Source organism: Somniosus microcephalus, chromosome 22 (genome assembly GCF_052327205.1).
Source record: "Somniosus microcephalus isolate GS21.2 chromosome 22, FLI_Smic_1.0, whole genome shotgun sequence".
Classification (NCBI taxonomy): domain Eukaryota; kingdom Metazoa; phylum Chordata; class Chondrichthyes; order Squaliformes; family Somniosidae; genus Somniosus; species Somniosus microcephalus.
This window is the reverse complement of record NC_141008.1, coordinates 20416831-20442127: the sequence shown is the minus strand read 5'-3', so window position 1 is coordinate 20442127 and position 25297 is coordinate 20416831. Positions and strand designations below refer to the sequence as shown.

The following is a 25297-nucleotide window of genomic DNA, read 5'->3' as shown; positions in this document are numbered from 1 at the left end:
CCAAGCTCGTCGGTAGTCCTTATGATTCGGCCTCCTGCCATTGTCTGGGTAGAGAACATCTCGCTGGCGCTCCACTGCGGCCACCAATTGCTCCAGAGCCTCATTGGTGAAGCGCTCTGCTCTCTGTCTCACCTTCTCCATCTGGTCCAAGTTTTTAGCACCAGAGAAGGGCCTGCGCCGATTCTGAGGCCTGCAAGGCGCAGAGTGTGGATGCTGAAGCTGACTGACCCACCCCTTTAAGAGCTGGCCGGCGCCTGGAAGTCTCGGGGTCATCAGTAATTCAGAGCACCTGCGCTGCGCCCGTCCACTCCGATATTGGGTTGCGCCAGAAGTTTAGCGCCTTAGGAGTCCCGTGTAACGCCTGAATTCGCGCCTCAATCCCCTTTAGGGGCGATGCAACCCAATATCGCGCCAGGCGGCGATAAGTTGCGTCTGACTATAAACTTTGCGCTGCGCCAATTCTAACGCCCCAAGCGGGGCTATACCCAATTTCTAGGCCCAAGTGTATCATCTCTTCTGCCTTCTGAGATCAACAAATTGAGACTTGGAATCGAAGCTGGAACCTCTTGTTCTGCACAGCTTAGCTTAAGCTGCAGTGGGCAGTTTCTTTCCCCGCTGAGCAGCTGTCGAGTGCAAGCTTAATATGTTGATAGATTTTTATTTTGCTGAACATTAATTAACGTTTCTCCAATTTCCTCAGGATTAAAGGCTGGTGGGTAATGCATCATTATGTTTCGGCCTTCCTGTCAGGAGTCATGTTGACCTGGTGAGTACAGTCTCATTAATCCAGGACACAGTGTGATGTAGTGAGATTGGGAAGGGTTGTTTAATAGCCCACCGCTCTTTAATGTTTTTTCTTCTGTCTGCAGCGCTTGTTTCTGTGTTTCGGTTCCTATTCTTTTTTAAGCTGTGAACCTTGATGTGTCTCTTTATATCCCCCCCTCCACCCCCCTCTCCCCCCCCCCTCTCCTCTGCCCCCCCCCCCCCTCTGGGAGTGTGCTGGGGCTGCGGGAGTGTGATGAGGGGGCTGCGGGAGTGTGCTGGGGAGAGGGGGCTGCGGGAGTGTGCTGGGGAAAGGGGGCTGCGGGAGTGTGCTGGGGAGGAGGCTGCGGGAGTGTGCTGGGGCTGCGGGAGTGTGATGAGGGGGCTGCAGGAGTGTGCTGGGGGGAGGGGGCTGCGGGAGTGTGCTGGGAGTGTGCGGAGGGGGCTGTGGGAATGTGCTGGGACTATACTCTGTGCTGTACCTCCCTGGTTGTCTTGAACTATCACAGGGCTCCAGTATTGGGAGAGTCTGATTTCCCCACGTTGACATCTCTCAGCTCGGTCTGCACTTTCACAAGGGGTGAGGCTCCCGCCGGCAGCTTGAACTGACAACATTCACCCCTCGGTGTCAGTGCTCTGTGTGGAGAGGCCACTCTTGACCCTTCCTCCTGCACAGTGACACTGGGAAATGAGACCGGGCTCTACATGCTCTCTGACCTTGAACAATGATTTGTTACACATTCGCCACAATCTGTACTTTAGTCAGCTGAAACTTGCAAAATGAGCAAACAGTGAAAGCAGTTAAATAAATGTAGTTCATTCTTTTTTTCGCTTTCTCTGTTTTTCTTATTCCTCTGTCTCTTTCTCTCTTTTTCTTACTTTATTTCTAACTCCTTCTCGCTCTCTTTTTCTTTCTCTCTAACTCTTTCTCACTCTCCTGCTTTCTCACTCTTTTGTTCACTCTCTTTCTTCCTTTGCCGTGTGGATGGGCAGCTGGCTCTTGTGTTACTGTTACTCCAACAGAGAACCACCGTCCTCAGAAGGGTCGGGGAGGAAAAGAGCTGATCCCTCGGGAGACGGGAGTGTTTGTGCTCTGGGTCCTGGATGCAGTTGCTGTAATATCTGCTATTCTGCTCTGATGGGATGTGGAGCTTGGCGGACCTTTACTAAATCTGTTTAACCCATAAACAGCAGAACAACCTTCCCTCATTGGCAGCAGGGTTCCGGTAGATGCCCAGGCACAGCCTGTGCCTTGTTGGCATTGACATACCCATTGTCTGCAAAATTACTGATTAGACTTTATTTTTTTAGGCCCGACTCGCAAATGTACCAGCTATTTCGAAACCAGTTTCTCTCATTTTCCATGTATCAGAGTAAGTACATTCCATGTTCATATTACTTCCTCTCTCTTTTTAAAAATGTATTTTAATTAATTGCAAGGCCTCTTCTGCTCTTTCCCCCCGAACCACCCACCCTCTCACCCAGGGGTACAAGATGTCTGACTTCTTCACAATCACTTCTTAAGAGCTAAGGCTCTTTTTTTTAACTCGTCAAAGTGAGGACTGTTTTGGGCTGCTGCTCCCAGGTTAGGTAGAGTGTGGCTGGACACAGAGTAAAGTTCCATCTATTCTATCCCCGGCCAGTGTGACGTTTATCTGCATCCCTCACTCTCTCAACTCTTTGACTTGAGGTTTCCCGTTACTTTCCAGTTCGATACAGTCCTGTGTCTCCTGTGAACTGGACTGACTGCCCCAACTCAGCCCAGATTTTTAAAAAAAAATAGATCATTTTGCTTCACTTCTGCGAAGGGGCCCAACTGAGAGCGAATTAAACTCCCCTCCATGACCTGAGTGACGGTGCAGCCAGCATTGAATCGGCAGCTATCTGTTGAAGGAGTCAGTGCTGTAAGGGTAGTCACCTCTGCTGTGCACCAACACGACTGTAGATGACCATATCCGCTTGTCTCGGGCGGCACGACTCTGGCCTCGAGGTCAGAAGGTGCTGCGCCTCACTCACTCCAGGATGAGTGCCGCCTTGTCAGAGACACCGTTCATTCAGATGGGACTAATTCAAGGACCCGTTGGTCCGCTGGCGGGGAGATTAAAGAGCAGGGAGTTCTCCCAGTGTCCTGGGCCACCTTGCTTCTCCCACCACTGTCACCAGAAACAGATGGTCATTCATTTGGGACATTGGAACATGGGAATTGCTAGACCACAGTCCATCTAGTTTGACTTGGTAGGACGATAATGGAGTTGTTGACTAATCATGGCAATTAATCTCTATCAATTAGTCTACAACAGACCAAGGGGAAAGCCCCAGTGGGGGAGAGCTCCCGAGCACGCTGCACTTACCACGTCATGTCTCAAATTACTCATATCCAGTATCCCAAAATGTTATTTTTTGAAAGAAATCTTATCTAATTTGCATTTGAATAAATCAATCCTAACTGCTTCCACCATCTCCCCAGGGAGCCTGTGCCATAGATTGACTGCTCGCTCACTGAAATATTGCATTTTCTCCCCTTCAAGCGCAGGCCGTGCCTCCTGGTTCTACTGTTCTGGACACGATGAAACAGCTTGTCATGGTCTACATTATCTAGTCCTTTTAGACTCCTAATAATAGCAATCCTATCACCTCTCAACCTTCCCTTTTCCAGCAAGAACCCGCCCAATTTACGTAATCGCTCCTCATAATCCAATCCCTCCATCCCCTCAATCATCCTGGTTGCTCTCTTCTGTATCATTTCAATAGCTGCAATATCCTTTCTGTACTGCAGCAACAATCTTGTTGTGGGATGTTGCTGTGCGCCAACATGTATGCTACCTTTCCCTACGTCCCCGTGCACATCACAGCAACTTATGGGATGTTACTGAGAGATGCGATAAGGCGGTATAGAAATTTCAGTCATTTTTTTTTGAGCCGCGTGGTCTCACACAATGTATGTTACTCCCCCTCCTCCGTCGGGGTTCAGTTAGAATGGGGATGTTAAACCGAGGCCTGCCCTCTCAGGTGAATGTAAAAGATCCCACAGTACTACTGTGAAGAAGAGCAGGGGAGTTCTCCCCGGGGCCCTGGCCAACATTTATCTCACCAACATCACTAACAAAACTACAGATTATCTGGTCATTATCACATTGCTGTTTGTGGGAGGTTGCTGTGCGCAAATTGGCTGCCGCGTTTCCTACATTACAACAGTGACTACACTCCAAAAGTACCTCACTGGCTGTGTACGGACTGACGATCTTTTCTGTTATCACATTACGGCTACACACAAATCTCACTGTGTTAAAAGAAACTCGGTGACAAGTCTCCCACTCTTCCTCACGGTTCAGTAGTACAACAGGGACCCGTTAAAACCCGTACAGTTTGCAGCGAGAGGTTTACAAAGAGGTTGCTGTCTGTTTTTTTGGCCGCGCGGAGCCCTGACCCACTGACTGTGCTTGTATTGTGCAGGCTTTGTACAGTTCCTGCAGTACTACTATCAGAGTGGCTGCCTGTACAGACTCCGAGCCCTGGGGGAGAGTCACAACATGGCCCTGACTGTAGGTGAGTCTACTTATCACTAATTGATGATAGTGTTTGCTGAGCAGCAGTGGGAGGAGGCTGGTGTGGAGCATACACACCAGCACAGACCGGCTGGGCCGAATGGCCTGTTTCTGTGCTGTAAATTCTAAGTTATTACTTGCTCTCTGGTTGGTGTTTCTACCCATTTCATTTTCTGCATTAATTTATCTCAAACTAATTAAAAAGAAGAATTTTAGTGGTTAATTAATCTTGAACGATTTACATGTGTGTAGGTTGTTTAGATAAAGTTAATGAGTGTGGGTGACAACTTCACATGTGTGTGAAAACTCCCGGAGCATTGCGAATGATTTCATTGATTTCCTCACGACATTCCCACTTAGTCCCTTTAGATAAACAGCATCTGAACAGTCTGTGTGTCCCATCTTGGATGGTAATTACTGAGTGATAATCTAACCATCACGGTTAACACTTGTACTGTGCTGTTAAATCTTAGTTCTGGGTGCCACCTCATCCCATATCCAATACATGAGGTGTATATACAGTATCTACATGTGCTCACAGGCTTTAACTTTTTCAATAAGCTAAATACGCCAGTCGATATTAAGCAAACCATCGTTGGAAAATGGATTCGCTTTTAGAAACTGGATTCGCTTTTAGAAACTATTTCCATTTTTGAACCTGCCTGAAAGTTAACCTGGATTTGCGGATCTTCAAAGCTAAATTTGGACGGTGTCAAATGCACAAACGTCGAGTGCTGGTATAATCCAGACTTCTGAAAACAGCGAAGACTGTACAGAGGCAATGTCACTCCTTGTTCCTTACCCCACTGAAGGGCTGATTATGGGCGAAGTACCTGCCACTCCCTGTACATACTTTGAAGAGTTTGTACTTTCTGATCCAGAGTCAGGAGCTGGTTTGCTATTAAATGTCCAGATTGGACATTTTATTGGCCACCGTCTCCGTGGTGATCTATGAGAACGAGGCAGTTTGATCAAAATGTGTTTTTCTTTAAAACAATGACCACATTCAGATAAGCTGAATCCAACATCGAACGTGTTATGTGGAAAACTTCTCGGTGAGCAGCAGGTCTTTGCAATGGCCTTACCCCCAGCCCGGACTAACCGTGGATTGGGGTTTTGTATTTACAGAAGGTTTCCAGTCGTGGATGTGGAGAGGTCTCACCTTTCTCCTCCCGTTCTTGTTCTTTGGTCACGTAAGTCATTTGCAATATTTGGCCTGCTGAGTTTTTCCAGCGTTTCCTGTTGTTATTTGCAATATTTGGTGTTGTGTCTTGTCCGGAGCCAAGGTCCCTAGTCCAATTCCCGGCTGGCTTTGAACCAGCTGGGGCAGTGTTGGTGGCAGTAAAATTAGCCTTCGAGCCCCAGGCTATGGACAGGAAAAATCAACCAAGGTGACCAGTACCTGGTGACCAGTGCCGGAAAGTGTGCGCATAGGGTGAGATAGCATTGGACTCTTGATGGCTCCATAGTCACATTCCCTACCAACATTCATCACCTAGTCTTGTACGCAGAGAATGACCACTTGGACAAGGTAGCAGAAGGCTCTGTAAAAATGTATCCCAGTCAGAGTCAAGAGCTTTGAGAGGAGATAAGAAACACGGGAGGAAATTATAGGGGACAAAAGCCAAATGCAGGCCCAAAGTGAGATACTTTAGCCTCTGATCTGGACTTCCAGTGATGTCCCTCAGCAACTCAACAGAGTGTGTGGGTAGGGTTCCTCAGGGCTCAGTACTAGGTCCCTTGCTTTTTGTGGTATATATCAATGTAGGGGGCATGATTAAGAAGTTTGCAGATGATACAAAAATTGACCGTGTGGTTGATAGTGAGGAAGAAAGTTCTAGACTGCAGGAAGTTATTAATGGACTCGTCAGGTGGGCAGAAAAGTGGCAAATGGAATTCAGTCCGGAGAAGTGTGAGGTAATGCATTTGGGGAGGGCGAACAAGGCAAGGGAATACACAATAAATGGTAGGTACTGAGAAGTGTAGAGGAACAGAGAGACCTTGGAGTGCATGTCCACAGATCCCTGAAGGTAGCAGGACAGGTAGATAAGGTGGTTAAGAAGGCAAACGGGATACTTGCCTTTATTAGCCGAGGCATAGAATATACAAGTGAGGTTATGCTTCAACTGTATAAAACACTAGTTAGGCCACAGCTAGAGTACTGCGTGCAGTTCTGGTCACCACATTGCAGGAAGGATGTGATTGCACTAGAGAGGGTAGAGAGGAGATTTACGAGGATGTTGCCAGGACTGGAGAATTTTAGCTATGAGGAAAGATTGGATAGGCTGGGGTTGTTTTCTTTAGAACAGAGGAGGCTGAGGGGAGACCTAATTGAGGTGTATAAAATTATGAGGGGCCTAGATAGAGTGGATAGGAAGGACCTATTTCCCTTAGCAGAGGGGTCAATAACCAAGGGGCATAGATTTAAAGTAATTGGTAGAAGGATTAGAGGGGAGTTGAGGAGAACTTTTTCACCCAGAGGATGGTGGGGGTCTGGAACTCACTGCCTGAAAGGGTGGTAGAGGCAGAAACCCTCATCGCATTTAAAAAGTACTTGGATGTGCACTTGAAGTGCCGTAACCTACAAGGCTACGGACCAATAATGGAAAGTGGGATTAGGCTGGATAGCTCTTTTTCGGCTGGCACAGACACGATGGGCCAAATGGCCTCCTTCTGTTCCATGAATTTCTATGAATGCGGGCCGCACCCTTCACGCTGCCACCAGTTGATTGTCTAACATAAGGTGATGCCACCTCACCTTCCACATACCGCTAATATCCACATACAGTCCAGTCCCCCTCACGAGTGAGCATGCAGGCTAGCTTCAGAATGCAGCCAGTAAGCTGTTCACTAACCTGATCTTTCTCTTGCCTTTGCAGTTCTGGCAGTTTTATAATGCAATCACCTTGTTCAAACTAACGAACCACCCAGAATGTAAAGAATGGCAGGTAAGCACGGTTTGTGAGTATTTTGGGAAGGATTCCTTGTGTGAACTGTCTGTGTGCAGCAAATGCAACAACAACAACAACTTGCATTTATATAGCGCCTTTAACATCTTAAAGGGAGGAGAGAGAGGGAGAGAGGAGGGGTAGTTTAGGGAGGGAATTCCAGAGCTTAGAGCCCAGGCAGCTGAAGGCATGGACACCAATGGTGGAGCGGTTAAAATAGGGGATGCGCAAGAGGTCAGAATTGGAGGAGCGCAGAGATCTTGGAGGCTTAGAAATGTGCCTTAGGTTTAGCTGCACAAAGAAAATCTCCCCCAGTGCAGGTAAGATAAATCCTGACTGCAGAGAGCGTTGTGCAGTCAATGGAAATGTGTGCATCCTAGCAGTACAGGCTGTGGACGACTTGCCTCTTTATGCAGAAGGTTGTGAGTTTGAACCCTAGGGCTGGTCTGATATTTTTAGCTGTGTCCCAGTGTATTCCTCATTGAGACCACTAGATGTAGTGTCTTGTGCAGGGTGATCCCTCTTACTGTGGGGGCAGTGGAACCCGACAGTTGTCTCATTCTCCTGCCAGATACTGGAACGCTGAAAGCTTTTGTGAAAATATAGGTGGCCGAACCTGCCATTCTGTTGTGGGTAAAGGAGGTGACATTGTGCTAGTCATAGGGTAGAAATTACTATCAGCGATTTTTATCAAACTAAAGCTTAAAACGGTCGTACCGAATGCCTCTCTTCCCTATCTTAAAGGAGGAGTTTAAATAAAGGGATTAACACCTGCATTGGAATTGTGGAGAGAGGAATTTGGGATAAAACGGGTTAAGCGTTTGTACCATAACACCAATAGTAATTTCAACCCATCTCTGTCTCCAGAAGTTCTAAAAGGAGTAAAATTGGGGATAATACAAAACGTTCAAAATTAACGCAGTACTCGGAATTTTCAGCCCTGGATTAACCAGTTAGGTAACCTCCCCTCCCTCCTCCACACATCATTAGTTTGTTCCTGCAACAATCCTATTTACATGGCTCCTTCATGTTACATGTTTAATGGCGTGGATCTGCTGGAGTGATGGGGTGAGGGAGTTCCTCAGTCCTCACACCCTGTCTGCTCTGTGTAACTGGTGTTGCCAGGATTGGTCTGTTTGCAGTTCCTGGCTCACAGGTTGGTCTTCATCTCACCTGTGCACCTTAAGCAAGGCCCAACAGCCCTGTGCAAAAGACACAAGGACCCACTGCCAATGCGAATCAGCAATAGAAAGAGAATGATGGGCCTGCTCAGCGAGGGAGCACGGTCCCGCTCAGTGGGAGTCTGGTGCACTTCCACCAATGAGCATGGCATCCAGAGGCATTTATCTTGGATAAAAATGTAACTCTCTCGAAGCTGGCACAGAAAGCTCAAAGCTTTAGAATTAAATGACTTTCCCCGGTGGGTCAGAGGTGAAATCACTGCCTCTGAACCTTAGACAGCAGGAAGACTTCTGGTTCAACCTCTGGTCTATGCTGAATTAGCTGATCGCGCGATGGCAGTGGGAGTGCTACAATTAGCCACCGCGTGCCCTGGGTTATGGAAGGGACAATCAGCCAGAGTTTCCTCTCCTAATCAATGTCCAGTGATCCCTGCTGAAAATGCATGTGCGTGAATGCAAGGTGGGACAGGATCAGGTTGGCTGTGATGCCCTCCACAGTTGGATAGCCTGCTGACACCTCTGTCACACAAATAATGGCTGTTTGTGGTGGAGGGCCATCATGAGAATTTCTGCTATTAAGGAAAGCAATGGCCTTAGGAGGAGGCAAAGAAAAACTGATGGCCTTTCTCTTTTTCTGCGAGGAGAGTGAGGTAAGTCTCGCGACACCAAATACTTCCCCATCTGAAAGGGCAGTAGGGAAACTCGGGCCTCTGATTCTTGAGAAAGCATTAACTGCATGCCTCCATACAGCAGCCTGACCAAAGGCAGGAACTCTTGGCCATGAGGATTGCTGGGCGCTGAGGCAAATCTCGTGAATACTTCTCCTGTTTCCATTCCACGTTCCTCTGAGTTACCTCCTGTCAGTAAGGAAAGGGCTAAGGTTCTAACCTTCCACCTCTGCAAAGAATCCCATTGCCCCACTCGTCCCTCCAGTGTCTTCACTCCATTAAAATAGTTGTACCCCAGAGTCCATGAAGTTGTCAGGTTATTGCAGGAACAAGTTGGTGTGAGGAGGAATACTTAACTGTTATGACAACTCGTAGTCCTGCTTTAATTAATAATGTTCTGACCTTTTACTCCCAATTTCATCCTTGTTGGTTCCTGTAAAGATAAGTTTCCACTCTGAACCATCTTTACCCACGATGGCAAGATGGTCTAAGCTGTGTGACAATAAGAACAAAAGAACATAAGAAATAGGAGCAGGAGTCGGCCATTCAGCCCCTCGAGCCTGCTCCGCCATTCAATAAGATCATGGCTGATCTTCTACCTCAGCTCCACTTTCCCCCACTATCCCCATATCCCTTGATTCCCTTAATATCCAAAAATCTATTGATCTCTGTCTTGAATATACTCAATGACTGAGCCTCCACAGCCCTCTGGGGTAGAGAATTCCAAAGATTCACCACCCTCTGAGTGAAGAATTTCTCCTCATCTCAGTCCTAAATGGCCGACCCCTTATTCTGAGACTGTGACCCCTGGCTCTAGACTCCCCAGCCAGGGGAAACATCCTCCCTGCATCTACCCTGTCAAGCCCTGTAAGAATTTTGTATGTTTCAATGAGATCACCTCATTCTTCTAAACTCTAGAGAATAAAGGCCTAGCCTACTCAATCTCTCCCCCATCCCAGGAACTAGTCTGGTGAACCTTCGTTGCACTCCCTCTAAGGCAAGTATATCCTTCCTTAGGTAAGGAGATCAAAACTGTACACAATACTCCAGGGGTGGTCTCACCAGGGCCCTATATAATTGCAGTAAGATGTCTTTACTCATACTCAAATTCTCTTGTAATAGAGGCCAACATGCCATTTGCTTTCCTAATTGCTTGCTGTACCTTCATGTTAACTTTCAGTGATTCGTGTGCAAGGACACCCAGGTCCCTCTAAACAATAACATTTCCCAATCTCTCACCATTTAAAAAATACTCTGCTTTTCTATTTTTCCTACCAATGTGGATAACTTCACATTTCTCCACATTATATTCCATTTGCCATGCTCTTGCCCACTCACTTAGCTTGTCTATATCCCCTTTGTGATAAATCCATGTAGTGAGACAAGGACTCGAAGAGGCGATATCGTAGAATTAGCACGAGTACTTTATTAACAAACAGAGTAACAAGCATCATGGCTGCATCCTGGCATTTCCCTTTTGCTGACCTTGACAGGAAGCAAACCTCTGACCTTAACAGGAAGCAAACCTCTGACCTTAGCAGCAGCATTGGCTACAGCACCACCTGGTGGATAACCTTAATCATAACATCCCAGATTACTATATCACTCCCCCCTTAAGATTTCAGTATGAATTTCTTAACAAACAACCATTCCTGAGGGTCACATAAGGAGTCTCCATTCATCATGTTCCATACTTGACGAATCTAACAGCTCAGTATCAATCTCTCTGGTGGCTTGCGAGTCCTTTGTGAACGTCTAACAGTAAAGTCCCTGCTTGTTTGTGGTGAAGCCACCAGCTGCTCCTGAGCAGTGCTCAGAGTATCTGACTCTGCAACGATGGTTTCCTCTTGAGGAATAGGTTCCTGTGGAATTGGCTCTGTCCCTGGTGGTGGCACCACAGATGCACTTGGATAACTGGGGGCAACCCTGTCTTCAGTCATTGCATCTGGAACCTTCATTTTAATTTCCCCTTGTCTGGGAAGTATCTGATCTACATGTCTGCATACTACCATACCATCTCCCAACATGACCTTGTATGATACTGGACCTGTCATTGAGTCTATGAAGCCAGGAATCCACTTTGGTCCATAACTGAAATTCCTGGTAAGGACCGCATCTCCTTCTCCAAAACTTCGGCTCTTTGTTCTTTTGTCATGGTTCTCTTTTTGTTTGTTTTGTCTGTTTTCCATTTTCCTTTTTAGGTCTGGGTGGACAGGGTCAGGAGTGGAGCGTAGTCTACAACCTAATAACATCTCAGCAGGAGAGAGTCCTGTGGTGGATTGAGGTGTTATTCTGTAGCTGAACAGAACCCGTGACACTTTGGCTGCTAAACTCCCTTCTGCACATTTTTTCATCATCTCCTTAAATGTTTGTATGGCTCTCTCCGCAAGTCCATTCGAGGACGGATGATATGGAGCCGAGGTCACCTGCACTGTGCCATTTTTTCTCAAGAACTCTTTTGTCTCTGTACTCACAAAACAAGTGGCATTGTCACTCACCACGATCTCCGGTAGCCCTTGATTACTGAAGCTCCGACGCAGGCAGTCTATAGTAGTAGTGGCGGAAGCAGAATTTACAGGATAAACATCCATCCATTTGGAATGTGCATCAATGATTATGAGGAACATCTTCCCCATGAATGGACCCGCATAATCTAAGTGCAATCTTCTCCATGGTTTATCTGGCCACTCCCAGGGGTGGAGAGGAGCCGCTGCTGGTGCCTTCTGGTGTTCCTGACAAGTGCTGCATGTCTTGACTAGATTTTCTATCTCCTCATCTAGCTTTGGCCACCACAAGTAACTCCTAGCCAAGGCTTTCATACGTGAGACCCCAGGATGACACTGATGTAGTTGCTCTAGGATAGGCTGTCGTGCTGGCTGTGGAATAATCACTCGTGCTCCCCACAACACGCAATCATCCTGCACACTCAGCTCTGTTTTCCTGACACTGTAGGGTGTGAAGTCAGCCCCTTCCGGATGCTGTGGCCATCCCCTCACCACATATTCTCGAACTCTAGACAGTACTGGATCTTTACCTGTCCATGTTCTTACTTGCTCTGCAGTCACAAGTGCCGTGTCAGTGTCCTCCAACATCAAAACTCTGTCCTCTGGAGCTGCACGGATAGGTGTGCCTGGCAGTGGAAGACGGCTCAAGGGATCTGCGTTCCCATGGTACTTGCCCGCCTTGTAGACGATGACATACTGATATGCCCTCAATGTCACTGCCCACCTCTGGATCCGGGGTGACACCATCTGTGGTACTGCTTTCATTTCATTAAAAAGAGATAGAAGAGGTTTATGATCGGTGCATATGGTGAATTTCCTGCCATATATGTACTTGTGAAACCTCTGTAACCCAAACATTACTGCTAACCCCTCTTTATCTAACTGGGAATAGTTTTTTTCCACTGGTGTTAGAATTAGGGACATAAACCCTATTGGTCTTTCAGTTCCATCTTCCATGCAGTGTGAAAGAACTGCCCCCACCCCATAAGGTGAAGCGTCACAAGAGAGAATGATGTCTTTCTCTGCATTGTAGTGAACCAGCACATCCGACGACAGCATCAGTTTCTTGGACTGTTCAAATGAAACCCCCTGCTCCTCTCCCCACTGCCACTGTGTCTCCTTGCGCAGTAGTTTGTGAAGAGGTGCTAACACAGTTGACAAGTTTGGTAAAAACCTGTTATAATAGTTCAGCAGTCCCAGGTAAGCTTTTAACTCAGCCACATTTGTAGGAGCAGGGGCGTCCTGCAGTGCTTGTACCTTCTCCTTGAGTGGATGGAGCCCGGTGGCGTCCATTCTGTGTCCCAGGAACACTGCCTCATTCCCCAGGAAAGTGCACTTACTCCTCTTGAGCCGGAACCCTGCCCTCTCCAATCTCTGTAGTACCTCTGAGTGCTCAGATGCTCCTGGTCGATTCTTCCCGTCACCAGAATGTCATCCAGATAGATGGAAACATGTGGAATCCCTTGCAGTACACCTTCGATTGTCCTCTGGAAGATAGCTGGACTAGATGAGACACCAAACGGTAAGCGGTTATATGTAAACAAGCCCTTGTGTGTATTTATGGTGACATACTACTTTGATTCGTCATCCAGTGTAATCTGCAAGTAGGCATGACTCATATCCAACTTTGTGAATTTCTTTCCTCCAGCCAGGTTTGCAAAGAGATCCTTTGTTTTGGGAATCGGATACTGCTCTAGTTTGAACACCCGATTGACTGTCAATTTATAGTCTCCACAGAGTCTTACCAAATTGTCCGGTTTTAAAACAGGTACTATGGGAGCTGCCCATTCCGAACATTCCACTGGCTCCAGTATGTTCTCTCTCAATAGACGGTCAAGCTCAGCCTCTACCTTTGGCTTCATGGCATAAGGTACAGGTCGTTGTTTAAAAAACCTTGGCGGTGCCTCCTTGTCTACATAAATCTTAGCTGGGGGGCCATTAAATGTGCCAAGTTCCTCCTTGAACACTCATGTTCACTCAACACTTCTTGCAAAGTCAACTGTTTGCCCGCATCTATTTTGATGTACTGCTCCCCAGTCTAATTTAAGTTCTTTTATCCAGCCCCGACCTAACAGGTTTGGTCCGGTACCCGATACTATAACTACAGGTAGCTGTTCCACTGTGTCCCTGTGTTGCACAGTTACATTAGCTGTACCTAATGTCGCTACTCGTTCACCAGTATATGTTTTAAGATGCAGGGAGCAAGGCTTTAACTCTGGAGCTTTTGCACGGTTCCACAATTTTGAGTACTCTGCCTTGTTCATTATGGTCACACCGCACCCTGTATCCACTTCAAAGTTCATCTTAGAGTCATTTACTGTCAGTTGCAATGTGATAGGAGCCACTTTTGGAATGTTCTCTAACATGCTATACATTATGAACATGTCCTCTTCTTCCTCAGCTTCCCCGCTGATGTGGTATGCTCCATGTTTTTTCACTTCTCTCCCTTGGTTTTGCTGTCCTCCCCCTTTTGGTTTGGATTCCTCCACAGGTGATTTCGCCCTGCAAGCTCGTTTTATGTGTCCTTGTTTCCCACACTTGTAGCACTTTTCCTCCAGAAACCGGCATTCACTCGCCAGGTGATCACCCTTGCATCTATAACATGCCTTCACATGCTCACGGTGTGCTTTCTGACGCATGTTCAACTTGTGCACAACAACCTGACCTGCAACTTGCGTAGCATTAGCTCTGTCTGAACCCTGTATTTCTTTTATATCTCGGTTCGCTGTCTCTATGGCTTGAGCAAGTTCCAATGCTTTTTCATAAGTAAGCCCAGTCTCGGATAATAATCTACACTGCATTCGGTCGTCCATAATTCCGCAAACTAGCCTACCTCGCAGCATTTCCTTCAGGTTGTTCCCATAATTGCAATCTTGTGCTAATTTACGCAACACTGCTACATAGTCCATTACGCTCTCTTCCTCTTTCCTGTTCCTTGAATTAAACTTGAACCGCTGTACAATCTCATTAGGCTTAGGGTTGAAATGTTCTTTTAGCAAAGCCACTAATTGAACAAATGATTTGTCTCCAGGCTTTTCAGGACTGAGCAGATTCTTCATCAAACTGTAGGTTTGGCTTCCCACTGAACTAAGCAGAATGGCTTTCCTTTTTCCGGCATCATTTATTTCATTTGCTTCAAAAAAATAACCCAACACTTCACAGTATTCCTCCCAGGTTTGTGCTTGAATATCAAAAGCGGAAACCGTTTCTACCGTGGCAGCCATGCTCTCTTCCAGCTGGTAGCTAACCGTAGCTCGTAATTTTGTTGTTTAAACGTCCTGGCAGACTTTTCTTCTTTATTCAGGGTCCTTTAGTTACCTCGTCGCCAAATGTGATAAATCCATGTAGTGAGACAAGGACTCGAAGAGGCGATATCGTAGAATTAGCACGAGTACTTTATTAACAAACAGAGTAACAAACATCATGCCTGCATCCTGGCATTTCCCTTTTGCTGACCTTGACAGGAAGCAAACCTCTGACCTTAGCAGCAGCATTGGCTACAGCACCACCTGGTGGATAACCTTAATCATAACATCCCAGATTACTATACCCTTGAAATCTCTTTGCATCCTCCTCACAATTTACATTCCCACCCAGCTTTGTATCATCATCAAACTTGGATATATTACATTTGGTCCCCTTATCCCCTTAATTGATATAGATTGTGAATAACTGAGGCCCAAGCACGGATCCTTGCGGTACCCCACTAGTTACATCCTGCCAACCCAAAAATGACCCTTTTATTCCTACTCTCTGTTTTCTGTCCGTTAACCAATCCTCAATCCATGCTAGTATATTACCCCCAATCCCATGAACCTTTATTGTGTTTAATAATCTCTTGTGTGGCACCTTATCGAATGCCTTCTGAAAATCCAAATACACCACATCCACTGGTTCCCCCTTATCTAGTCTGCTAGTTACAACCTCAAAAAACTCTAATAGATTTGTCAAACACGATACCCGTTCATAAATCCGTGTTGACTCTGCCCAATCCTATTATTATTTTCTAAGTGCCCTGCTACCACATCCTTAATAATAGATTCTACCATTTTGCCTACTACTGATGTCAGGCTAACTGATCTGCAGTTCCCCATTTTCTCCCTCCCTCCTTTCTTAAATAGTGGGGTTACATTTGCTACCTTCCAATCCATGGGAACCGTTCTAGAATGTATGGAGTTTTGGAAAATGACAACCAATGCAACCTCTTTCAAACCCGTAGGATGTTGGCCATCAGGTCCAGGGGATTTATTGGCTTTCAGTCCCATTAATTTCTCCAGTACTATTTTTTTACTAATACTAATTTCTTTCAGTTCCTCATTCTCGCCAGATCCTTGGTTCTCCATTATTTCCGGGAAGATCTTTGCATCTTCTTCCGTGAAGACAGACACAAAGTATTTGTTTAATTTCTCTGCCATTTCCTTATTCCCCATTATAATTTCTCCTGCCTCAGCCTGTAAGGGACCCACAATTACTTTTGCTAATCTTTTCCTTTTTACATACCTATAGAAGCTTTTAGTCTGTTTTTATGTCTCTCACTAGTTTACTCTCATATTCTATTTTCCCTTTCTTTATCAATTTCTTGGTCCTCTTTTGTTGAATTCTAAAATACTCCCAATCCTCAGGTTTACTACTCTTTTTGGCAACATTATAAGCCTCTTCCTTTGATCTAATACTATCTTTAACTTCTCTTGTTAGCCACAGTTGGACCACTTTTCCTGTGGGGTTTTTGTGCCTTTTTATATATTTGTTGTAAATTATGTATTAATTCTTTAATTCGTGTCTACCGTCATACTTTTTACTGTAGTTTCCCAATCTACCTTAGCCAACTCGCCCCTCATATCTACGTAGTTTGCTTTGTTTAGATTTAAGACCCTAGTTTCGGATTTGAGTACTCACTTTCAAACTCAATATAAAATTCTATCATATTATGGTCACTCTTCCCTAAAGGCCCCTTTACTACAAGGTTATTAATTAACCCTTTCTCATTTCACAATACTAGATCTAAAATAGCCTGTTCCCTAGTTGGTTCCTCAACATACTGATCTAGAAAACTATCTTGCATACATTCCATGAATTCGTCCTCCACACTATTACTGCAAATTTGGTTTGCCCAGTCTATATGTAGATTAAAGTCCCTCATGATTACTGTATTACCCTCGTTACATGCACCTCTAATTTCCTGATTTATACTCTGCCCTACATTACAATTACTGTTTGGGGGCCTATAAACAACGCCCACCAATGTTTTCTGCCCCTTGTTGTTTCTTAGCTCCACCCAAACTGATTATACTTCTTGATTTTCGGAGCTAAGATCCTTTTTCTCTACTGTCTTTATCCCATACTTTATTATCAGGGCTACCTCTCCTCCTTTTCCATTTTGCCTATCTCTCCTAAAAGTTAAGTATCCTGGAATATTTAGTTCCCAACCTTGGCCACATTGCAACCAAGTCTCCATAATGGCTATTAGATCAAACCTATTAATTTCTATCTGCACTATTAATTCATCTATTTTGTTGCGAATGCTTTGCGTGTTCAGATACAGTGCCTTTAGCTTTGACTTATTTCTATTTTTTCCTAATGTCACCTTAGTCACTGATGCCTTATTACCTTTGTTACTCTCTCTGTCCCTTCCTGACCCACTTTGCTTATTTTTACCCAAAACTCTACTCTGCTCTAGAGTCTTGACATTTCTCTTACTGCTTTTAAATTTACTCTTTCCTGAATCCTCCCATCCCCCTCCCCTTCATTAGTTTAAAGCCCTGTCTACTGCCCTAGTTATTCGGTTCGCCAGGACACTGATCCCAGCCCGGTTTAAGTGGAGCCCGTCCCAGCGGAACAGCTCCCTCTTTCCCCAGCACTGGTGCCAGTGCCCCATGAACTGAAACCCCTTCCTCCCACATCACTGTTTGAGCCACGCATTTAAACCGCTAATCTGTTTGCCCCTATGCCAGTTTGCGCGTGGCTCAGGTAACAATCCAGAGATTATTACCTTTGAGGTTCTGCTTTTTAATTGGATCCTAGCTCCTCAAACTCCCTCAGCAGAACCTCATTCCTAGTTCTACCTATGTCGTTGGTTCCTATGTGGACCACGACAACTGGATCCTCCCCCTCCCACTCCCAAATTCTTCTCCAGCCGTGAGGAGATGTCTTTAACCCTGGCACCGGGCAGGCAACACAACCTTCGGAACTCCTGGTCGCGGCTGCAGAGAAAAGTATCTATTCCCCTGACTATACCGTTGCCTACCACTACCACATTCCTTTTTACTCCCCCCCCCACTTGAATGGCCTCCTGTACCACGGTGCCGTGATCAGTTTGCCCATCCTCCCTGCAGTCCTCCTTCTCATCCATACAGGCAGCAAATACCTTGTACCTGTTGGACAAGGTCAAGGGGCTGAGGCTCCTCCATCATTATATCCTGGGTCCCCATACCTTCCTGACTCGCAGTCACACCCTCCTGTCCCTGACCATTGGACTAACTCTAAAGAACTGCTTAACCTAAGGGGTGTGACTGCCTCCTGGAACAAAGTGTCCAGGTAACATTCCCCCTTCCCTGATCCATCGCAATGTCTGCAGCTCTGATTCCAGCTCAACAACTCTGAGCTGAAGTTCCTCGAGCTGCAGACACTTACTGCAGATTTGGTTGCTCGGGATCTCATTGGTCTCCACAAACTCCCACATGCTGCAGTTACAACATTTTTAATGTGAAAGCAAGTCTTCCTCGGTTCCGAGGGACTGCCTAAGAAGAAGACTCCCACATGCTGCAGTTATGACACACCACCTGCCCTGCCAATCTCTATCAACCTTATTTTATTTATATAATTGGTTACAGTATTTATTCAAACGATTATTTTTACTTTTAATTTTTAGTTTTAATTAGTTAATTTAGTTTAAGTTATAATTCAGTAAAGTTATAGTAGTTAATACTCTCCCAGTTCTGAATTTAACCCATTTACCTAACCTAGAGAGCAAAAGAGCTGTAATACTCCCCAACCAATCACCTACCTGCTGTCCTGTGACATCAATCCTTGTTTTTTGAAGTCCCTTTATGCCGCCGCTGCCTCCGCTCCCGCTCAGGTCTGCAGAAGCTGGAAGAAAAGCTGATGCCCAGCCCTGTTCAGGGTGAGCTGGCTGCTGGATAGGGTACAGCAGGGATGCCATGGGGTGGATTACCAGCGCCCACAGTCTGTAAGCCCTGGCAATCCACCCCACGAAGCCCAGGTGACTCAGTCCCACTTGCCCTCATATTTCTTCGTTGTTGGTTTGTCCTGATTGAATGTTGGGGGCCTGGAGGATTGGAAAAGGCTTGCTCTTAGTGCTATTGCCTCATTGGTGCATGAATCCTAAACCACAACACCAAGACCTGTTAGTGTCACCAACTAGGGATAAGTGGAAATTTAATGGGAACAGATTTAAACTTTGTATGTAGTTCGCAGGCTCTATATTACGACTAAGTGGCCTATGAAGGCAAACACGTGGGACACTTATGGGGTAGAGTATCACACAGCATGGGTTTATATAGTCAACATGGGGCTTGTGTGGTCTCATCCAAAATTCTTCAGGAAACAGGCACCATTATGACTACCGGCCGCTGCCCTGGGTGGACTAGGTGATTTATCAGTGTGTGAACCTTCAACCCAGAATGTCACTCTTGGACTTCCTACTTGCTTCACGACTGCTCCAGTGGCAGAGGCAGCGCAATGGTCTGTGCTGTATACTTTGCAGTGAGACTCCGTACTGCTGTGTGATTGGCTAGCCTCCCGCACCCCCCCCCCCCCCCATCCACCCCGAGACCCCCTTCAAGGGGGAGGGCAAATATCTGCTCTTCCTTTAGAAACTCATCTCTTTCTGTCTCTGGTGCTCTCCAATATGTAGTAACTCTACTGTCCGAATGGAGACCAACCACGCCTGAGGGATGGGCAGCTGGGAGGTTTGCTGGGTTGTGTTTAAGCTACTGAGGCCAAACTCATTGGCCCAGAAATTCAGGTCGGGGGCTTCCCGCGGGTGCAAGCCCCCGACCTGCACTTACCTAGCGCGCCGGCCGTTGAGCTGTGGGCCCCCGTGGGATTCCGATCCTGGGCCTCCTCCAACTGCCGGCGCATGGTGCTTGCGTATCCCAGGGGCGCAGTTAGTTCGATGCATCCCCTGGGATCACGTGGGCCATGGAGAGCCAATGGTAGCAGGGAATGCTTCATTCATAAGTTTGACAGGAAGAGCTGTCAAACCTATAAATACTATAAGCCCCAAAAATCACAAAACCTCAAATAAATTTTTTAAAAAACATCACATTTTTAAAATAAACTATAAATTACATGAAATAACTATTTTAAACAATAATTTAAATTTGTGAAAAAATGAATTACATTTTCTAACGGGGCTAAAAGTAAACTTACCTTTCTTTAAAGTATTTAAAAATAATAAACCTGTGGAAAAAATGTTTTAATTTTAATTAATTCACCACTTACCTTGTTAAAAGCAGGCCTTGCGCCTGCTTTTTAAAAGTGTAACTGCTGGAGACTTACCCTCCCGGAGAAACCTGGGAAAACAACGTAAGTTCGATGTGCACGCGCTGCCTCTCCAGCACATGCGTTCGACTTCTGAACCCCTTCTTTCAGGGGAACGGAAGTGCCGGTTTCCCGCGCTTGCAGGAAACCGGCACTTCCATTGGGCTTACGGGTGAGTACCCCGTGCGTACTCACGCGTTGGGACCCAAATTTCTGGGCCATTGTGTGTGAATGCCTCGAGATATTTCCGACAGACTTCTGAACAGTTATACGAATGGAAATTATTTCTCGCGGCAGTGCTTGGAGTTGCCCTGGGAGGGTTTGACGTATTATGGGCCTATCATTTGTCCTGGATGAATTATCTTCGACATAGACATTTGTTTTGAGTGATAATGGGGAACAGGCGGTATCGAATCGGCCTCCTGTTAGGCTCCCCAACCAATATCCAGTTCCACTGACTTTAATAGAACCGACTATTGGGCGGGACGTCTAACAGGCGGACCATGAGGTACCACCCATTTAGCAATAACTGCCCAAGACTAATTTCTACCCCCGAGCGTCTCCACGGTCTCCATTACTTGCACCTTTATGCACAGTAGTCTCCGCCACAAACTCCGTTCCCTAGCCACTGACTCCATCCCTCTCCCTAACATCTATCTGAGGCTGAACCACACTGTTCGCAACCTTGGCGTCATATTTGACCCTGAAATGAGCTTCCGACCACATAGCCGCAGCATAACTAAGACCACCTATTTCCACCTCCATAACATCGCCCGTCTCCGCCCTTGCCTCAGCTCATCTGCTGCTGAAACCCTCATCCTTGCCTTTGTTACCTCTAGACTTGACTATTCCAACACACTCTTGGCTGGCCTCCCACATTCTACCCTACATAAACTTGAGGTCATCCAAAATTCGGCTGCCTGTGTCCTAACTGGCACCAAGTCCCGTTCACCCATCACCCCTGTGCTCGCTGACCTACATTGGCTCCCGGTTAAGCAGAGCCCCGATTTTAAAATTCTCATCCTTGTTTTCAAATCCCTCCATGGCCTCGCCCCTCCCTATCTCTGTAATCTCCTCCAGCCCCACCCCCCCCCAGATATCTGCGCTCCTCTAATTCAGTCCTCATGAGGATCCCTGATTATAATCGGTCAACCTTTGGTGGTCGTGCCTTCTGTTGCCTAGGCCCTAAGCTCTGGAATTCCCTCCCTAAACCTCTCCGCCTTTAAGACGCTCCTTAAAACCTACCTCTTTGACCAAGCTTTTGGTCACCTGCCCTAATTCATCCTTATGTGGATCAGTGTCAATTTTTTTGTCTTAAAATACTCCTGTGTAGCGCCTTGGGACGTTTTACTACATTAAAGGTGCTATATAAATAAAAGTTGTTGTTGTGATGAGAGTTAGAATTTATGACTGAGGCTTGTTGAAAACCATTGAATATGCAGAGCTGGGTTTACATTTAAGAGTCAGACAATAGATGAATTTTTAAAAGCCCACAACTACCGCCTCACTCCCAATGAGTGAGACTTAATAAAAACAGAAAATGCTGGCAATACTCAGCAGGTCAGGAAGCATATGTGGAGAGAGAAACAGAGTTAACGTTTCAGGTCAATGACCTTTCATCAGAACTGGCAAAAGTTGGAGATGTAACAGGTTTTTAAGCAAGTGTAGCCGTTTCCTTCACAGTGGGCCCTTGGTCTCGGCCGAGCTGACTGCTTTTCTCTCTCTCTTGTAGGTTTCCACTTGCGGCCTCGCATTTCTTGTTCTCTTCCTCGGAAATTTCCTGACGACTGTTCGAGTCATCTACCAGAAACAGAAACAGAGGGAGGAAAAGGTTAATAAAAAATTGTGAGACACAAGAGATTTGGTTTAATTATGGTTTCGCGTCGATGAAATGCAGCCGTTGAAAGTGCGGATTGTGATGCGTCTTCTTCCTCTTCACTGACCCTCGTCCATTTTGTCCAGGTCGGCACTGGGGACTGCAGCTGAGCCGTTGGAGTGAGTGTGTGTGTGTGTGGGGGGTGGGGAGGAGTATATAGATTCAAGATCTGACTCTGCTAAAATGATCACCAAATAAAATTGTACAGGCTCACTCTACCCTGGCCTCCTGATGCAGTCTTCTGTTGCTGCCAACTTGATAGCGCACGTTAGCTGGGGAAATGGTCCAGTGGTGGGGAGTGACTCACGGAGCCACCTTGTGGCCACTCTTTAAACTATAAATATAAATCCAAGTTCTTTTTTTCAAATAACAGGACAGTGCCTGCACAGAACCGAGGGTTGAAAAACTGGACTTTTGCTGCCTAGTTCTCAGTTCTTCTAATTGATTGGGGCGCCACTACCAAAAGCAGACTGGCCCATTCAGTCGCTGGGGAGGAAGTTTTCAGCCAGGGTGCTCCTTCCACCATGGTGTGGGGAACGCTTAATGGGCCAGTTGGTCTTTTCCTGCCTGTCAATCACGTATGTTCGCGAGGGGGGGTGGGTGGGGGTGGGGGGGGGGGGGCGGGGGGGTTTCACTGTGACACTACAATACAATTTAAGACGGATCTTCTGATGGATCAGTCAGCGCCTCCAAACTAGTCTTTTTGACCCCTGATGGGCTCTTTTCATTTCAAATACCCCCTCAAACCTCCACCTGTGGAAAATATCCGCTCTGTCCTTGTTTTCCAGCTTTGTGGCCAGTTGAATACTTCCGCTAATACATGAATTACGGAGAATGTAGAGCACAGAAACAGGCCATTCGGCCCAACTGGTCTATGCCAGTGTTTGTGCTCCACACGAGCCTCCTCCCACCCTACTGCATCTAACCCTATTGGCAAATCCTTCTGTTCCTTTCTCTGTCATGTGTTTATCTAGCTTCCCCTTAACTGCATCCATGCTGCTCGCAATGTCCCCGTAAGCTGCTCTGCCTCTCCCCCAATACACGGCCCATTAAAATCTTTGTGCCCGCGCAGTATCTACAGTGTAAAAGCAGCCTGCGCAGGACCTTGCAAATGACTGTGCGACCCCCTTGCGCGTGCGCGCACAGCTTCGCGGGAACATTGGCTGCTCGCTTCAACCACTCCCTGTGGTAGTGAGTTCCACATTCTAACCACCCTCAGAGTAAAGAAGTTTCTCCTGAATTCCTGATTGGATTTATTGCTGCAGTACCCGACATTCGACCCTCGATTCGCACCGTCTGTACCTGTTTCAACATTATTCTATCACAGATCAACATAACACTAATGTACATACATACAGAAGGCTGTTCCCTAGTAACAGGCATTGAAAACCACTAACTACCATTGTAGTTCATGCCTTGTATACAAACTGATGTTCCCCATTTCATTCGGTTTCACTGTAATCCGCAAATTATTTTCGCTGAGCCCACCGCCCCCCCCCCTTTGGAGATTAAACACACCCATCCCAGGAGCCCTAACTTCAGCAGAACAAGCTTCTGATCAGTGGAAGTGTGGTTGAAAAAAAACCTCTCACGATTCTCCTGCCACATTACCACCAGCAGTGAAAGTTTTATCATTCTACGTCCTTTGCGCACTGCAGGAGTCTGTCCCTTGCCTCATGTGTGGCAACAATGTGAATGGATGGAGGGCCAGGGTCAGATGGTCCACTGCTGCAAGGCCTTCACGTTCTTGCCTTACAAAAAGAGGGAACTCATCAATGAACAGGTGCTTCCTGCCAACCTTTTCGGAGACGCTACTGAAGTGTTGCTCCAAGTGTGCAGTCATTCCAGAGGGATTGGGAAGCCTGCACTCCGCCATGAAATGAGTGAAAACTCCAGGGGAACCCCCTTCCCCCCCCCCCCCCCCCCCGAGGACAGGAGGCTCAAAGCTAGTTAGAGACACCCGGCTGGAACTTACAGGAGACTCTCGCTTCTGGCATAGGGAGGCTAAGACAACGGCTTGAGAGAACCCTAATGTATCTATATATATAAAGCGGCTCTTCTGTCTGTCCCGATGTCTGTCTGTCCGTTCTCTATACGTTTGAAAGTTACAGAGCGTACTGACGCGCGTGTCGCCTCAAAAGAAAGCTTGCAATTCCGGACCGGGCATAGGCGTATTTACGTTTCGGCCGGACAAAAATCCCACCCACAGTATCCCAAAAACGTTCAGCGTTCCGCTCATTAGCATCTCATTAGCGACCGCGTGACGTCGAGGTCCACCAATCGGACGGCGGGTTCCTTCCTACAGTTGAGTGTCGAGTGACTCGACGATTGACCAATCCTACGCTTCGGTGACCTGACCGGTCGACCAATCGGTGCGTGTGTGGGCGGGCCTTATCCTTCTGAACCGAGGTGAGTGGCCGCCATCTTGATTTTTCATGATTTTTTCCCCCACACTTTCTGTGTGTTAGGGAACTAAGGTAAATATTTTAATGATGTGTTAGGGAATTAAATAACAATTTATTTGTGTTTTAAATTGTCTTTAGCAACAGGAGGAACTGAAGTGATCCCCTGCCCTTCTCCTGGAGGCTCGCCTACTTTGACGGCCGTTTCGAGCGGCCTAGCAGCCCGGTAAGCCTGGGCCTTGAGTTGCGGACGGTGCGGCAGCTGCCGCGCACAAAACCTCCCTGCGGCGTCTACAGCACCGCCCCAGAGCCCGACCCAAAGCCATCAGGTCACTCTGTTCCCCGCTCGGCTCGGGCGGGGGCGCGGGGCCATGTCAGTGCGTGGGGCGGCACGGAGCTCCGTGGAGACATCGCCGGCGCTGGGCTCGGGTGCTTTGTGGCCTGCGGACGAACAACGGCTGCGGACCTCCAGCTGACCGGGGCGCTGGACTCGGCTGCGCCATGTCTTTGCCTCACGGCCAACGGCATCAGGGTGACGGCCGAGGGAACGCGTTCATCCAGGTGCCGAGGCCCGGGCCCCGGGGCGGAAAGAGGGATTGGAGCGGGGGATGAGGGCTCGGGCAGCGGAGAGGGAGAGGGAGGGAGGTGGAGGGGGTAGGGAGGTGGTGAGAGGGAGGAGGAGGAGGTAGGGAGGTGGTGAGAGGGAGGAGGAGGGGGTAGGGAGGTGGTGAGAGGGAGGAGGAGGGGGTAGGGAGGTGGTGAGAGGGAGGAGAGAGAGAGAGAGAGGGGAGGGGAGAGAGAGAGAGAGGGGAGGGGAGAGAGAGAGGGTGGGGGAGGACAGAGAGGGTGGTGGGGGAGAAGAGAGAGAGAGAGGGTGGGGGAGAAGAGAGAGAGAGGGTGGGGGAGAAG

General features: G+C 47.2%; 1 protein-coding gene across 3 annotated transcripts in view; it reads left to right on the top strand.

Annotated features, from left to right (window-relative positions):
- tmem120aa (transmembrane protein 120Aa) overlaps positions 1 to 22204 on the top strand; it is a 39344-nt gene extending 17140 nt beyond the window's left edge. For 2 of the 3 annotated variants that reach the window (XM_085964268.1, XM_085964267.1), the window contains 6 exons: positions 701 to 766; positions 2074 to 2135; positions 4216 to 4308; positions 5436 to 5500; positions 7187 to 7255; positions 21843 to 22204. In XM_085964268.1, the coding sequence (XP_085820394.1) occupies positions 701 to 766; positions 2074 to 2135; positions 4216 to 4308; positions 5436 to 5500; positions 7187 to 7255; positions 21843 to 21959 (472 nt within the window). In that variant the 3' untranslated portion in view covers positions 21960 to 22204. The remainder of the gene's footprint in view (positions 1 to 700; positions 767 to 2073; positions 2136 to 4215; positions 4309 to 5435; positions 5501 to 7186; positions 7256 to 21842) is intronic. The other variant, XM_085964269.1, reaches the window with a different exon arrangement.
- Positions 22205 to 25297: the final 3093 nt, after the last annotated feature.